Source organism: Rosa rugosa, chromosome 2, assembly GCF_958449725.1.
Source record: "Rosa rugosa chromosome 2, drRosRugo1.1, whole genome shotgun sequence".
Taxonomy (NCBI): domain Eukaryota; kingdom Viridiplantae; phylum Streptophyta; class Magnoliopsida; order Rosales; family Rosaceae; genus Rosa; species Rosa rugosa.
Genome location: NC_084821.1, coordinates 64,001,085 through 64,017,576, shown reverse-complemented (window position 1 = coordinate 64,017,576; position 16,492 = coordinate 64,001,085). Strand labels below are relative to the sequence as shown.

General features: G+C 38.2%; 2 protein-coding genes across 2 annotated transcripts; both read left to right on the top strand.

Moving 5' to 3' along the window:
- Positions 1-410: 410 nt before the first annotated feature.
- LOC133727999 (putative F-box protein At1g46840) lies at positions 411-1,792 on the top strand. Its single transcript, XM_062155418.1, has one exon. The coding sequence runs from the start codon at positions 480-482 to the stop codon at positions 1,611-1,613; it is 1,134 nt and encodes a 377-aa protein (XP_062011402.1). The 5' UTR covers positions 411-479; the 3' UTR covers positions 1,614-1,792.
- A 1,780-nt stretch (positions 1,793-3,572) lies between these two features.
- Positions 3,573-6,428, top strand: LOC133732997 (prefoldin subunit 6). Its single transcript, XM_062160593.1, has 5 exons — positions 3,573-3,728; positions 3,810-3,880; positions 4,070-4,194; positions 5,582-5,642; positions 6,035-6,428. The coding sequence occupies exons 1-5, from the start codon at positions 3,650-3,652 to the stop codon at positions 6,089-6,091; spliced, it is 393 nt and encodes a 130-aa protein (XP_062016577.1). The 5' UTR covers positions 3,573-3,649; the 3' UTR covers positions 6,092-6,428.
- Positions 6,429-16,492: the final 10,064 nt, after the last annotated feature.

Here is a 16,492-nt window from a genome sequence, read left to right as displayed (position 1 = left end):
TTTTATTACCATGATTTTTATTTTTTATTTTTGTTGTTGCAATGAGTGATAGCAGAGGAGTAATCTATTTAACACTTCAAATTATTTTTTTTTTGATTGTTTTGGTTCTTTACATTTACTGTTTGGATTTAATTAAATTTTCTTTTGTTAGATGATTTTTTTTTTTTGATGACTGTTTGGATCAATATTATTAATTATATGTGTTCATTTTTTTTTTCTTCAGATTTCTTTAGATGACTCACTAGATATGTTATTAATGCACATATATTAACACTTGCTTAAATAAAACAGTAATGTTTTGTCTTGTTTTCATTTCTTTTTGTTAGGCTCGTCACACCTACAATTTGAGAAGCAACAAGTCTAGAAAACTGGAGGATGATCCAAATCCAGAGCTCCCTATTGAACTCAGAGGTGCTGAAATAATCCCAATTGAAGTCAGAGATGCTCAAATACTCGCAAGGCTACCAGCTAAGGACCTAATGCGCTTCAAGTGCGTAAGCAAGACTTGGTCATCTCTCACCCGCAACCTCGACTTGGTTAGAGCCTATAGGAAATTCAACAAGCAAACCCACCTCCTCTTCTTCGTCTGGGATGGAAACAGAAACCAGCAACACCTTTTCTCTGTGCAAACACACCCCACGGGAATTAGTAATCGAACGCCGGCAACCCATCTTTTCTCCATAGAGTTATCCCCAGGTCCATTTCCATTTACAACACATATGAGGGGTGCCAATGGCTTGACCTTTGTTCATAATGCCTACGGCACTTTGACCAGTGAGGAACACGACTCCATTTATGTTCTGAATCCTTGTAGTCGGGAGCTTTTCAATCTTCCTCATGTTACCAATCAAAGAGCCCATCATATATACCACTTTGGATTCTGTACTTCTGCGACAAACGAGTACTACAAGGTTCTCCAAGTCGAAGAGACTCCGAACGAGAAATGCGTGTTCAAGATTTGCACACTGGGCTCACATACTTCATGGAGGCACATAGAGGACAATGAGGTCACCGATACTCTCCCTTTCGATGTGAAAAGCCGATCGTTTGCTGACAGTAGTTCTAGCGTGTGCGTCGATGGGGTTATATATTGGACTCAAAGGAGGAGTGCTACTTCAAACCCGGTGCCACATGAAACATCATTGATTAGAATCATGGAGTTTGAAAGAGCAGAAACTGTGATCGTGGCATTTGATGTTGAAGATGAGAAGTTCAGAGTGATTCCTCCGCCTAGGGCTTGCAGTTGCTGTAATGCTGTCATGTTCAACAAAATAGTGGAAGTGTGTGGATGTGTGGCTCTACTATATGTCATTGAGCAACAGCAGCAGATCGAGCTATGGGTTTTGAGGGACTCCCGGAATCACCGGTGGGTGAAGGAGACGATTCGTGCTCCTTTTCCGGTGATGGGACTCGGGCGACGTGCTCTGTATAGGATCCTCACAAGAGGAAAGTTTGTGTTCTTCAGAGGAGATGATAGGGTGTTTTATTATGATATGGAGAGTAGGAGTTTAGACGGCAGTGAAATAATCTGGCCCCAAGGGATGATTCGTGGAATGAGAGAGTGGTTACGGTTGGTGGAGATGTATGATGATACCATTGTCTCATTGAGATGAATAGGAGACGATTGCCCTGTTTCATCACTGCTTCAGTGGTTTCTTCTTTGGTATGCAAATGTAATTTGTGTGGCTTAATTGTGAGAGGAATAAACTTGAGAGCTATATTTAGTGTTATGCATATGCAGTATGAAATCTCATTTATCATAGTTATGGAATAATTTCTTGTGATGAACAACCCTCTATTTAATACAGTACTAATTTGGTTCATATTTTTTTATTTTATTACAAAATAGTGAAAATACCTCAAAGGAGAGGTTCATAAAAAATCTAATCTCAACTGTTCGTCATGGGTCGAAGGATTTTGGAGAACTCCACTTTCAGTGTCTCTGATTAGATGACATCCCCTTAAGAAACTGTTCAGTTATCCCCAAAGTGAGCAACAAAGAAAAACATTTATATTTGGAGTTTTGGACTTTAGAATGCGTCTCAACACCTCTATCGGTGATGATTAGACAGGAGACCTCTCGTACGTGTATAAAACCACCACAGTTCCATTCAAAAAAGCTTCTCAATCCCTTGCAGAGTATCGAGATGGTCTCGCATTTTCTCTGCCTCAATTTCTACACACCTTTTCAAAGTTTCTCTCATGTTTTACAGGTCATTTTTTTAAACATCATATCTACAATAAGATTAAACAATTTGAAGATCGTCTACCCATCAAATAAATAAATTATTCATCACGAAAATGTTAGATTTTACCAAAACTCCTGAGACTAAACAATTTTTGAATCAATTTGTGACAGAAATAATCTTTAAAACGCGATCACGAAAACAATATTATCCACATTAAGAAGAATAAAAAGAACAAAGAAGAACCCACACTGATTGTTTAATCAGTCAGAGCTTTGAAATTCTAAACCATTCTCTTCTTTAAATATGACGAGTTATTAAAAAAACCTGACTTGAATATACTAATTATGCTCCCGAAAAGTCGGAGCGAAACTGAAACCTATACCTAGGTTTCGTGAGCAGTGCGGCGGCGCTTCTTGGCTCCGATCTGCAATAGGGCGCTCTGGCGTTGCAAGCGGTAAGAGGATAAGGTTTCTTCTTCTTTGTGCGTAGCGGAGGCTATTTTGGCCGGAGGAAAGAGGCGAAGTACAGACTTTGTTGTGGGTTTGCAAACGAGACCGGCGTTTTGCTTTGGTGGGATCGGGTTTGACGAGGAGGAGATCAGAGTCACGGTTTCGGGACTAGAGGAGGAGCGAGGTCGGAGAATTTCTGCTAGAGATCAGCGTTCGGATCGCCGGTTGAGGCTTCTGGTTCTTGCTTGAAGAACCAGCCTGGTGCAACAAGTAGTCGCTAGCACAGGCTTTGGTGGGAGGCGAGATGGTTGTCATGGTCTCCTGCTTGGGGAGGCCGCTAGACTGATTAGGCGGTGGCGGGCGGCTTCTCGGAAGGGCCGGATTCGGCGACTGGGTGTGAGGAGCGTAGGGTGTGGGCAGTGGGCCTTGGGCCTATGCCTTCAAGGGCTGCAGAGATGCAATCTAGAGAATTGGGCCTAGGTTAGCCCAATTCCCCTATTTTTCTCACACTTGGGTCAGGTTTGGGCTTTTTGGGGGTCGTCTGTCCTGCATCTGTTCTTAGAATGTTGCTATGGGTGTGTTGAATGTTGCAACGTACACCAAAAGGGTCTTAGGCGTCAAGATGTTCAAGACATTGGTTCCATTTTAGGGTAGTGTAGGATTATGGAGTTTTTAAATTCTGCATTTTCTTTTTCCGCAATTCCTTTAGGATTTTAGTTTTGTTGAAGTTTGGATTTCTTTTGGATTTAGTACTCTTCGTGAGCTTGCATTGTAATATGAGGGGTGTTCTGTACCCTTCATGCTTGACCGAGTGAGGTCGTATGATTTACCATCAATGTATTAGTCTTCTGTTGCCCTCAAAAAAAAAAAAAAACAAAGAAGAACAAGAACACACGCAAACACAGGCCCAAGGCCCGTTGTAACTGAATAAAGCCCAACGTCTTAGAAAGACGGAAGCAAAAGGTTTAAGCGAGACAGAGACCTAAAGCTGAAGAAGAAGAAGCAAAATCAATGGGGTCGTCGTCAGCTCAACGAGAGCTTCAGCGCGAATTGGAAGCCAAAGCTAACGATCTCAGCAAAATCCAAAAGGGCAAGTCATACATATCACTCTTTCTATTCGCTTCTACTTCATCACCTGAAAAACCCTAACAATTTCATGGCTCTGTTTCAGACATTTCAAAGAATCATCAAGTGAGAAAGAAGTACACCATTCAGCTCGGCGAGAACGAGCTCGTCCTTAAGGTCTCGCTTTCTCTCCCTCACTCTGTTTCATTCGATTATTTTTTTTTTTTTTTTTGAACTGAAGTCTGATATATATGAATTCTCATTTGATTGCAAGAAAATGAGGTTTCGTGTAGACTTCATAGTTTCCGTGATTGGTTAGTGATTTACTGTTTGATCAATTCGTGATGGGATTGTTTGTGTTTGCAGGAATTGGATCTGCTGAGCGAAGATGCCAATGTGTTCAAATTGATCGGTCCGGTTCTCGTGAAGCAGGATTTGGCAGAGGCCAGGGCCAATGTGCGCAAGAGAATTGAGTACATTTCCGCGGAACTGTATGTTTCTGTTTCCCATTTCGTTTTGTGTTTGCTTCTATTTTCCGGTGTAGTTGCGATGTTTGCAGCACTTTTAGCTCATCGGTATGAATTTTCATGGTCGGTAATGTGGAAAGTATTTAGGAAGTGCATATGTTACAGAGTCTCGCACTATCCATATAAATGTAGTTTTGTCTCTGGAAATTTGAATTTATAGACATTTACACGAATTGATAAATTTGGACATTTGAAATTCTAACTAATATACATTAAGTCAAGTGCATTTTAATCAGCGTTATGTTTCTCTTGAATTTAGGTATTTCTCACTTTTGTCTATCATGTTGGACATGCCAGCTGCTGTGAAGTAATGTTCATTTGTTCTTGAGTTTTCCTTCTTCTCTTAGTTTTAGAGAGATCTTCAATTTCGTTTCTTATTTTCTGGCTGTGGATTCTTTATTCACTCTTTGTGTTGATCTTGATGCTATAAAGTTAGATTCTTAAATGCAACCAACCTAATTCCTTTTTTCTTTGAAGTTGCATATGTTTCCCATATTCCCATGATCAAATGTCTGACGTATGAGATATAGTTTAAATCCCAAAGCCATTGACAAACAAAATTTCCCAAGGGTAAATTTATTCTACCAGATGACTGGGATGTAATAACAGAATGAAAAATGTTGAACTGTGTTCTCATGAACCCCATCCTTAAGGCACTGTTCTTTTGTAATAGCATTGAATTTAAAGAATGTTGATACGGATATTCAGAGTTCTTACAAAGTTATCGGGATGAGTTATAAGTAATATCCATGCTTTTGGTGAACCGTTATTTTGTAAGAGTATGTTCAATCTAGTCCTGTGCCTATTGCCTTCATTTATAATTGTGGGCCTAAGATATATCTACTGAAACCTATTTTTGGGATAAGCCCCCAAATGAGGAGACAATGGTTAAACAGCAAAATCCAATTAAAAGCAGTTTTTTTTTTTACGTTCTCTGAAGCTGTGGATTCTGTGCTTAGCATTCTCAATCTTGGTTCATTAAAGATTCATCCTCTGCTTCAGCTTATCTTCTTCCTTTTTTGGGCCATAAGCAAGACACCTTGTTTCAAGGGAGTTATTGGATGGATCGTATACCAGCTCTCTGATACATTTCCTGGTTTGGAATTGACTATGCATTAATATATTTTCTTTTGTAAAAACTTGTTGGTATCAGTATAGACCATTAGATGTTGTCAGAACTAATTCCTGTCCTTTACAGTGCTAGAAAGCCATGTAAAGTTTCTTCTTTACCTTTGTAGAGCATGATTATTCTCTTATCAGTTGCCACCACTGTCTTTGTCAGCATTATAGCATTCAATTTTACTTTTTGCATATGTTTGATTGTGAAGTTCTGTATAATTCTGTAAAACAGGAAGCGGCTGGATGCTACTCTTCAAGATATGGAAGAGAAGCAAAATAGCAAGAAAGAAGCGGTATGTGTCCTTCCTCGTTATGTACATCTCAAATGATCATTTATAATATACTATAGTTGTTCATATGGTGTGACATTTTGATCAAGTGTGGTGAATTTATTAGATACTGATGCTAAATTTATAAGACCTGTATGCATGGTTTTACTCATGCTGTGTATTGTAAGTCATACCGTCATGACAAGGACAATCGAGTATCTAGTATAAAACAGAAGATTAGGTTGCTTGTTATAATTTGTGCTAATGGTATCTGGACACTAAACCATCAATATTTAGTGGCTAAAACATAAAAGCATGTACTATTAAAAACTATAGCCACAACATTATACATGTTTTAACCAACATAGACATATATTTCAGTATTAATTACTTAAATTGCTTATGTTTTCTTGCAGATTTTTAAAGTACAACAGAGGATTCAATCTCTCCAGGCTGGAAAAGCAAAGGCATAACCTTGTTTAGTGTTGTGTCATTTTGTGAGCAGTAATATTTTCTATATGTTCCTGTCGATGCTTGAACGTAGTTTCTTTTTTGTTCTAGTTTGTTTAAAGTCCCAACTACCATTCACTCTAGTTGTTGTAGGATATTAGTCTCTTTTGTTCCTGTTTGTTTAAAGCTCCGGTTGCCCGTCGGTATCAGTTATGTACTTGTACTGTAGTTGTAAATGGTTTTGTTGGGAAATTCATGTATCCTTTTGGTTTGTATTGTTTGTAAGTTGTAACTTTAGAAGGGTTTTCTGTTTCACTCTTGTTTTATCAATATAAAGTGAGGGTTCTTGAAAGGTCCAAACATTTGCTATGAAAATGAATTTGTCTATTCTCCATTAGGGTCATTTCCAATTCCAACAAAATAGTTGGATTAAATTCTGCTTACTACCTTGTACTTTCAAAGGTTCATCAGTTCAGTCCCTGCACTTCTAATTTATCAGAAAAATCCTTGCACTCTTCAATTTCATCAAATCGATCCAATCTGTCACTATTTCGTCAATTTTCGTTGTTAAAATGCTGACGTGGGATCTTCTCACAGGGAAAATTTTCAAACTACCCATTGCTAGGTAGCCCGCCGACCCGTCAGTGTTGTGAATGCAGATGGGTAGTTCGGAAATTTTCCCCGAAAATTGACGAAGTGGTGACAGATTAGATCGATTTGATGAAATTGGAGAGTGCAATGACTTTTCTGATTAAATTAGAAGTGCAGGGACTGAACTGATGAACCCTTGAGAGTATAGGGTAGTAAGCAGAAATTAGTCCAAAATAGTTCTATCCTGCAATATGTATTTGCTTACATGTAAAACAAGATAGCATTATTCAACTTCTTTATGGTATTGCTACATGACGTTGTGGAGTTTTTGTGAAGTCTTCTTTTGGTAATGAACATTTGAGCGTTTCTATTCCTCAAAAATTTCATATGAAGTATCAGGGCTTGTCATCTCTGTCCCCATTTTATGATTCAAGCAGACAAGATCCGCGATATGTGAAGAGGACTCACCCCGGGAGTTGTAGGTTTCTAAATTCTCTCTGGGTTGGAGTCTTGTCATGAAAGATATATGCTGAAAGGGAATGCACTAAATGTTTGTGCCATTCCTTTTGTAAAACAAACCAATTAATTGTTTCTTGCATCGGAAGTATGAGCATGAGTTTGTTTTTTTTGCTTCACAGCCTTAGCACGATGAAGGGACCAGAGAAGGAGAAAATTTGATTTTCTTTTCAGTTGGGTTTGCTTTTCTGTTTTCAAAAGACATCATTCTGCGAATGAAACGAGACTCGCCGGATTTAGTGATTTGAAGACATCCATTTGCCGGATTTAGTGATTTGAAGACATCCAATTTTAAGATGGTCAAACCCACTTATTCAAATGCATGAAAGGTTGCGAATGTCGGTAATACATAACTCTTTAAACCTTGTGCGTCTCCAAAGTAGTACTCTTAATTAGTGCTTTGCAAATGAATTGCAACCCTTAAAATATCAACATCAAATTTCATGTAAAATAAGACTACCCATGTTAGGGCAAATATCAAAGTTGAACCATTGATCTTTCAAAACATTCTCTTTGTGATGTTGATAGGGTTTCTTCTCCTTGTAACATTTCATGTTACCCCTGTTGGATGTTTTGAGATTTGATATGCCTCCTGGTTTCAAAACACGATGTGGGGATTGTGGCCGTTGTGGGTTGTGGTGCAGAATGAGTAAAACCTCAGTATAATAATATAGTTTATCTTCCTCAAAGAAATTTCTAGCTCTTTCAATAATACTCGGGCTGTCTCCACCAAACAATGGCACGTGCTTTTTATGTAAGGAGGGGGTTTAGCTTGTATTATTATTAGGGAAATTTGATTCTACACCCAAATTCACACACCATTTTTAAAATAAACTCATATATAAGAGTGTTTTAATATACACCTAAATCAATTAATTAGGTTTATTCAAAATAAAAAAATCTATTAAATATGATAAATATTAAAACCCAATGTTGTTAAGAATTACTAAAACTGCCACTATCAAATTCTCCATTCACCTATTAAATAGGATTAATATTAAAATCTAGTCTTGCTGCCGATGGAAGTCATGAAACGGCTGCCCATAGACGTTGCCCGGAATTACTCAACCCTTGATTCCAACAATTGAAAACTCTCCTCTGGGTTGGAGGTTATGTAATCTCCACATTCAAAAGCCGAATCTCTACATTCAAAGCCGGTATCAATATCTCCACAATCATGCGATTATGTTTTTGATTTCAAATTATGATTGTGATATAAATGGATCGTACAATCAGAGGTTGGTAGGTTGCCTTTGTTCAACTGCATATCCCTTTAATCCGATTGGCGTGGTTGATGAGCATTGTGTTTGCTACCTATTCAATAGATGTGTGTCTTCCTGACGAAGAGGTATTTGTTTTGTGATTTTTCAAGGTTTATGCTATTGAATAGGTATAATAGACTCTACAAGTTCTTGATTGCATGTTTCTTTTTCCTCTTATTGTTTCTCAATAGATTCTACAAGTTCTTGATGGCTAAAGAATACTCCCACCTAGAGTTTAGGTGCGACCTTCTCCACAATCATGCGATTATGTTTTTGATTCAAATTGTGATTGTGATATAAATGGATCGCACAATCAGAGGTTGGTGGGTTGCCTTTGTTCAACTGCATATCTCTTTAATCCGATTGGCACGGTTGATGAGCATTGTGTTTGCTACCTATTTAATAGGTGTGTGTCTTCCTGACGAAGAGGTATAATAGACTCTACAAATTCTTGATTGCATGTTTCTTTTTTCCTCTTATTGTTTCTCAATAGATTCTACAAGTTCTTGATGGCTAAAGAATACTCCCACCTAGAGTTTAGGTGCTATCTAATAATAGAAATATCTCCACAAAAGGATGTTTAATCACGTTGAGAAATCTACGAAATCTAATAGGAATATTTACACAAACATATCTACTAAAAAATAGCAAATATATAGATCAAATCTGAAAGGAAGAGATATACAATAATTAAGGCAATTAATCTTTTTAAATAAGGAATATCTACACAAACATATCTCCTAAGATATGGCATCAGTTATATACTATAGTTAAGGCGATTAATCACGTTGAGACATCAAATAATATGAATATCTACACAAACATATCTACTAAAAAATGGCAAATATATAGAGAGATATACAATAATTAAAGCAATTAATTGTTTTTAAATAAGGGAAAATTTCCTTATTGATTGTATTAAATTCTAATTTGTGTTTATAACTGATGCCATATTTAAATTAAAAAAAAAAAACAGCTATATTTGAGGAATATTTTCCTTATTCAATCAGAAGGGTAAAATAGTCAAACTAAAAAAACGTGAAAAAACTTAATTATAGACTTAAAACCTATAAGGAATGTTTAATTATGTGAATGGGTGTAGATTAAAAGAAAATATAGAAATAGGTTTTTCTTAATAGGAGCTTCATTTTTTGGGTTTTTTTTTTCTAATTTTCTTATTATTATCATAGTACAAAATATACACTCTTAAATATATATATATATATATATATATATATATATATATATATATATATATATATATATACTTGGGGAGTTGGGGTTGTGCTACTGCTATATTATCTTTGTAATATTTTCAAGGTTGGTGCTCAAGCACTACTGGTTCAGCTTTTGTTGCTGCTGAGTCTCCCATTATGTTTCCACGATTGCATATTGAAGAATATGCAGGGAGTTGATATGAACTATTTGACAAAATTTTCACATGGTTCGACTACTACCACCATCACTCAAACTTTGGAGTTCTTATTTGTTATTCTTATCGATCGAGATGTGGTGGTTCGACTTTATATCTATCACCTTAGAATTGCAATGAGTGCTGTCGAGAATTCTAAATTTGTGTACCAAATGATGCATGTCATAATGTGTGTTTCATTTTTTTTTCTTTTGTTTGAATCAGGAGTAACTTAAAGTATTTATTTCCCACAAGCTTTGCCGCATCACTAGATAGTTGCGAGAATGATTGTTTTTATTGACACTTAAAGTTATGGATTAATTTCAGTTTACCTACTTCAACTTTAGGCCAATCTTTATGTTAGTCCCTATTCTTCTAATTTCATCAAGATTACCCTGTGCTCTCAATTTTAATCAACCGTGTCCAATTCTCGAAACTCCGTCCAAATCTTTCTTCAAGTGATGACGTGGCAAGAGACAAAATTGCAAAATTCCTATACTACCCCTTGTTAAACCTATATAAATAAAAAAAGGAAAAAATTTAGTTTACCCCCCTAAACTTTGGGCCTAAAATCAGACTGGTCTTAAAATTTTTTTTTAATCAGACTGGTCCTTGTACTCTCAAATAACATCACCCGAGTCCAAATTTTGAATTTGGGTAAAAAAACGACGTCACTTGCTGAGTTGGAGCCGACATGGGGGCCCACACTTCAGCTTTTTAAACCCTGAAAGAGGGCAAAATGGACATTTCAATTTAATATAATTTCTAATTTTTTCTCTCTCTACTCTCTTTGTTGTGTGCACTGTGCACTGTATCTGGATCTTCTTTGCTTTCTGTTTCTATCTCGAATGGATTTCGGTTCGATCTACCTGAAAATTTGAATCTAAGCTCCGTCTGGAATAAACTGTAATTTCATATGTGAAGTTATTCACTTCCCATTCCAATAAATCCAGAATCTACTTTCTTCCTCACTCCCCTGAATCTCTCACTCTCTCTACTCTCTGCCCACTTCCGATGAAACAGAAGCATTCGTTCCCAGTGGCCCTACCGCCCCCGTTACGGCGTCTACATCTGCGCCGTGATCTCCGCCCTCCTCCTCTCCGTCTCTCTCCTCTACACCCGCAGTCGGAAAATTCTCATGGATCCTCTGGGTTTTTCTTCAATCATGTCAGTGGGGTTATCAGAAGAGGCTTGAATAAGCAAAAGATTGAAGATTTGATGAAAGTGGGGTTGTCAGTGGAGGACGCGTTGATGGTGAAGGTGGGGAAGAGGGTTTCGCCACTGAGGGGGGGGGGGGGGGGTGGGGGGAGGACACAGAGAGAGGGTTTCCCAACCCCGTCTCCACCTCCGCTCTCCGCTGATCCAAATCAACTTCCTAGAAGCTAGAGGTCTAGAAGCTAGAGGTCCTCCTCTGATTTCTTCTCCTTCTCAAAATTCCAGCATGGTACCCTCATTTTCTGTAAGAGTCGATACTCTCATCGTCCTCCTTCGATCCCACTGAAGACACCCCGTCTGCACCGGAGCTCTCACCAATCTGACCCGCGTTGGACATCATCACCAACTTCCTGAGCCAGGTCACAGCGTCGGAGACCTGGGCCACCAAGCCCGCTTCTTCTTCTTCGGCTCCCTCTCTCTCTCCTTGCCTTCTCTCTCCTCCATCCTCTCCTTCTCTGCTCATGGCCATCAAGGGTGAGATCGGAGATAGTGGATTTGAATTTGATAGCATGCAACTGGATTTGAGTTTGGTTTTTGGATTTGAATTTGATAGCAATTGGGTTTGAGTTTGGGTGTTGATGGGTTCGAAAGAAGAAGAAGAAGAACCTGGGTTTGATGGGTTCGGAAGAACAAGCAGAAGAAGAAGTAGGAAACAGAATTGGATGATTTTTTTTTTAAATCTTTTTTTTTTTGTGAGAATGTCCATTCTGCCCTCCTTTAGGGTTTAAAAATTTGAAGTGTGGGCCCACATGTCGGCTCCAACTCAGCAAGTGACGTCATTTTTGGACCCGGATTCAAAATTTGGACTCGGGTGATGTTGTTTGAGAGTACAATGATCAGTCTGATTAAAAAAAAGTTTAAGGATCAGTTTGATTTTAGGCCCAAAGTTCAGGGGGGTAAACTGAATTTAATCCATAAAAAAAACTCTTCCTTATGCCCAAGGTCGCCGACATCGACCCCTCCCACCTCGACTTCTTCCTTCTCTCCGAGAGTCCCTCCTCCAGGTCCTCATCGAGATCCAGCAGAACCCTTAGCTCTGCGTCTTGGACTCCCACTACATCACCCACCTCTTCAACTTCCGCTCCCTCTCTCCTCCGCCCCGCTCCACCTTCAACCAGTCTTATCCCGTCTTTGCCCCCAACGAGTACAACCTCTTCTTCTCCAATTGCGCCCCCGAGACCACCGTCACCATGGACGTCCGCACCGAGGTCTAAAATCTCGACCCTGATGGCTCACGTGACTACCTCTCCTCCTGATTCACCCACCCCCCTTCTCTCTTCTCCGTCTTCTCCATCGCCTATCTCACCTTCCTAGGGTTCTGGATCTATATCTGCTACACCAACAAGCTCTCCACCCACCGGATCCACATCCTCATGGTGGCGCTTCTCCTCATGAAAACCTTGAATCTGATCTCCGCTGCCGAGGACAAGCATTACGTCAAGGTCACTGGCACCGCGCACGGCTGAGATGTGCTGTTCTACATCTCTTACCTCCAAATCTTGATCTCTCCCATCCCAAACGAATGGCAGCCCGGCAAGAAGACCATGAACAACCTCAAATTCCTGGCTGAGTCGCTCTATGTAGACGGCTCCGATTCCAAGATTCCATACAGCTTCAATCTCCAGCAGAGACCCAAATCTAAGGAGATGGTGCTTCATAAATTGACACAGGAATTGAAGGTGCTGCCGGAGATTAGGGGGATGGAGGAGCCTGATGAGAATCAGGTGGAGGGATTCGGTGCGGCTTTGCTCGCCGGGTACGGGTGGCAACCAGGACAAGGAGTCGGCAAGAACGCAAAGGAAGATGTCAGTGAGGAACTGAGGAAATTGAAAAGATTACTTTTTTTTTTTTTCTCATTTAGGTTTGACAAGGGGTAGTATAGGAATTTTGCAATTCTATCTCTTGCCACGTCATCACTTGACGGAAGATTTGGATAGAGCTTCGAGAATTGGACACGACTGATTAAAATTAAGAGCACAGCGGTAGTCTTGATGAAATTAGGAGAATATGGACTAACATGAAGATTGATTTAAAGTTGGAGTAGGTAAATTGAAATTAATCTTAAAGTTATTCATTCAACACTCAGAAGTCGATGTTTTATCGTTTCCAAATACTGCGATAAGAAGTGCATGCAAAGAATTGAGAGGAGTGCAATTTAACTTCCTAAACGTGGCAATAACATTATTTAATATATATATGCTAGCTCGACTAGGGTAAGAGACCACCAAGCCACCATCACCAAACGTACGGACGGCACGCATGCTTAAAAAATCAGTGACAGTGGAAATGCATGCAATGGTAAATTGGTAATTGTTGTAGAAAACGATGGAAACCCACTACCACTGGGTGCTATATATATATATATTTATGCTCCGACCGTACAAGGAAGTGTAAAGGGAAGGGAAGCTGTAATTTCATACATGAAAACAAACAGAAGTGAGTCAAGTGACTGAATGATGGCTATACATAAAGCTAGATATGACAGATTTGTAGATGCATATGAATGAGAGGGAAGGGCCACTAACAATGGAGCTAGTGTGTATTGGGGTAGTAGTAGTAGTAGTACTGATCCAGAAATGAGATCTTTTTGTAAGCTTAGTGCATGCTGCAGATAGCAGATCATCCATTAATGGAGCACTGCTTTTAGTGAGGGTTGTACTTGGTGAGGGTTCTTTGTAACTACTAAAACTAAATCTTCCTCTAACCACATTCCAAACATGAGTGATTAAAGCCACTTTAAATCAATCTGATGACTCACTTGAGTACTTGATCGAGTGGGAAATGCTACTCATATTTCACTTTTTTCATGATATCAATCACTCGTATAGTCACTTGTGGCGGGGTGAAGGAGGTTATCAGTATTCAGTGGTACGTAGGATATCGAAGTACTATAAATTGCGAATGACCTAAACCCAGCAGAACGAAAAAGATAAAAACAAAATTTGAATGCATGAGCTCGTTCATATTGATATAATTAAATCTAGTATTGTCGACCCGGCTTTTATGCAACATTAGACACAATATATACTTCTATATTCTTCCTTTAATTGTAAATTTTTTTCTTAGGTGGAAAATTCTTCTTTTAATTGTAGAGATATATATTGAACTTAATGAAAAAAAAAACTAAATATATCCCCTGGAGAACATGACTGGAGGCAGCTGGAGAATAAGTTAATGCGATTGATATCATCAGTACGTTTGACGTTACTGGTTGACGAGATGAGATTAGATTAGATAACTATAGCTAGCTTAGTGTATCTAGTTCGACCAAACAACACTTGACAAGATGATTGTATTGTTTGAATAAGTAATGTGCACATATAGTCAATCACTGATATTATTTCACTTCTCTTGTTTATGGAGGGCCAGGCTAGTAGTTGCTAGTGGAAAAATATAATGCAATAATGTTATAATTAATTTATCTCTTGAAATTCATTCATACCCAATATATATAGATAGTGAGTACATGGAAACCCTTGCTCTATCTTTGTTTCGATGATAGGATTATACAGCGAGTGACAAGAGGTGGATGACCTTATATAGTTTAAGGCAAGAAATTAACGTGATCAATGGAGGTGGATATTGAGAAATTAAAAAGAGTGCCAAGAGAGATAAAGTACTGTTTAATAAATTATCTGTCTCAAGGAGATTAAAATTTAAACAAAATTAACTGAATATGCAAGACAAACTAAAATACATAACTCTTTATTGTCTCACTGAAATAAAAAAAATTCTTGAATCCATCTCTGTATATTATTATTTATCTATAGCTACATACACTATCTATATATTACGGATGTATCTTTCTATATATATGCACATGTGTATGGTCCCTATTGTGGCAAGTGCAAAACTTAAAAGTGCATATTAAAATAAGTAAATGGACCACATATATGTAATGCTAAATTTGGCTCTTGCAGTAGCGAGAGAGACCATTCAACTTTCTCAATTCCTTATAGCCAAAGATTGGGTGATCTAGCTAGCTGAGATATATATGAGAATAATAAGATACCAAAGATGATTGTTTTGTATTGTATGTAAACATGTTGGCAAACTAACTAGCTAAGCTAAGCTTACTCCATAAACAAAATGTCAATTCATTAGATTAGCTACCAAAAGCATATATAAGCAAAGCATGTATGGAATTTCTAAGTCAAAGAAAGCCCAATTTTCCTTTTCATTGGGAATGTTTCGGGCTCAAAACCAATTCCATCTCTCCATCTGTATCCCAAAAACAATCCCTTTAATTTGTGAATATCAACCTCAAAACCCAATTCTCCTACTACTAATTGACATTCTCATCTATCCATATTTGGAATCATTCATTCTGCTATAAATTCTGCAATTAGTTAACATCTATAATGTTGTGATCTCCTACTCTTATCTTAGTAGAAGGATAAGTTGATAACTGCAAACTCGATCGATCTCAATGGCAATAGCAAATCTAGTTGTGGACCATGAAAAATATGCCTTCTCAGTCCACTGCTACCATGAGATTCAGATGACTGACAATTAGGCCGGGTACGTAGAAGCATCAACATATATATCATTAAACTAATATGCAATATTGCTTCACGGCAATGTAGGGGATGGATCGATCTGTCCTTCTTTGGTCCCCGGCGGTCCTCTTTTAAGTTAATGGATCGAGAGCTGGCCAATCACTTTGTGGTGGGGAACATATTCTGCATCATTTTCACAGGTTGCTACGTTTAGATGCTACTAGCTACGAACAAACTCTCATAATCCAACATACATACCTACATACGTACGTCGAACTTAGTTGATAGCTAACACCCTTTTTCGTGTGCTTATATCATCCATTGCATGACTAGGACTCTAGCTAGGAGGTTTCAAACCGTAAGATCTTTTGCAACGAAAGCTCAAATTCTATCTTAAGAGATCACTGATTTCAAGTTTAGAGGTTAGAAAATGGGTTGATAAACATGTATATTGGTAGATAGTTAGGTTAACCTTACATAATTAGCATGCACTTATACTTTCGCAACTTAATGTGTTTTAGATGTTCCAAACCTTTGGTAGGTGAGCTAGCTAATTTGTTATAATCGTTATCGGCGTTCTAGTCAACGTGGACCATAGTTGAAGGCTACGTACAATCATAACCATGCCATGAGGTCCATGATCTTCCTAAATTGAACTTTGAAGATCTTTAGATTTTCCTTTGACGTAGATGATGATGATATATATTGGCTGCTAAATGATTATGGTCGAAACACAGCCACTTCAGTATATAGCCAAAAACTTTATTTAGGGTGATCCAACATTTAAGAGTGACAAATTAAATTAAATATTTTATGAATCAATGTCATATTCAGTCGGCCAAACTTTATAGTCATGATCTGCATTGGTGTACTATTAATTAATCCTAATTAGTCGATCAGTCAGTTCAACTTGCATGCGGATAACTTATT

Excerpts from the sequence above, each read along its gene's own strand:
- LOC133727999 (XM_062155418.1), top strand. The coding sequence starts at position 480 with ATGCGCTTCAAGTGCGTAAGCAAGACTTGGTCATCTCTCACCCGCAAC.
- LOC133732997 (XM_062160593.1), top strand. The coding sequence starts at position 3,650 with ATGGGGTCGTCGTCAGCTCAACGAGAGCTTCAGCGCGAATTGGAAGCC. Across the intron at positions 4,195-5,581 it reads GAGTACATTTCCGCGGAACT|GAAGCGGCTGGATGCTACTC; the intron begins GTATGTTTCTGT and ends TCTGTAAAACAG. Across the intron at positions 5,643-6,034 it reads AAAATAGCAAGAAAGAAGCG|ATTTTTAAAGTACAACAGAG; the intron begins GTATGTGTCCTT and ends GTTTTCTTGCAG.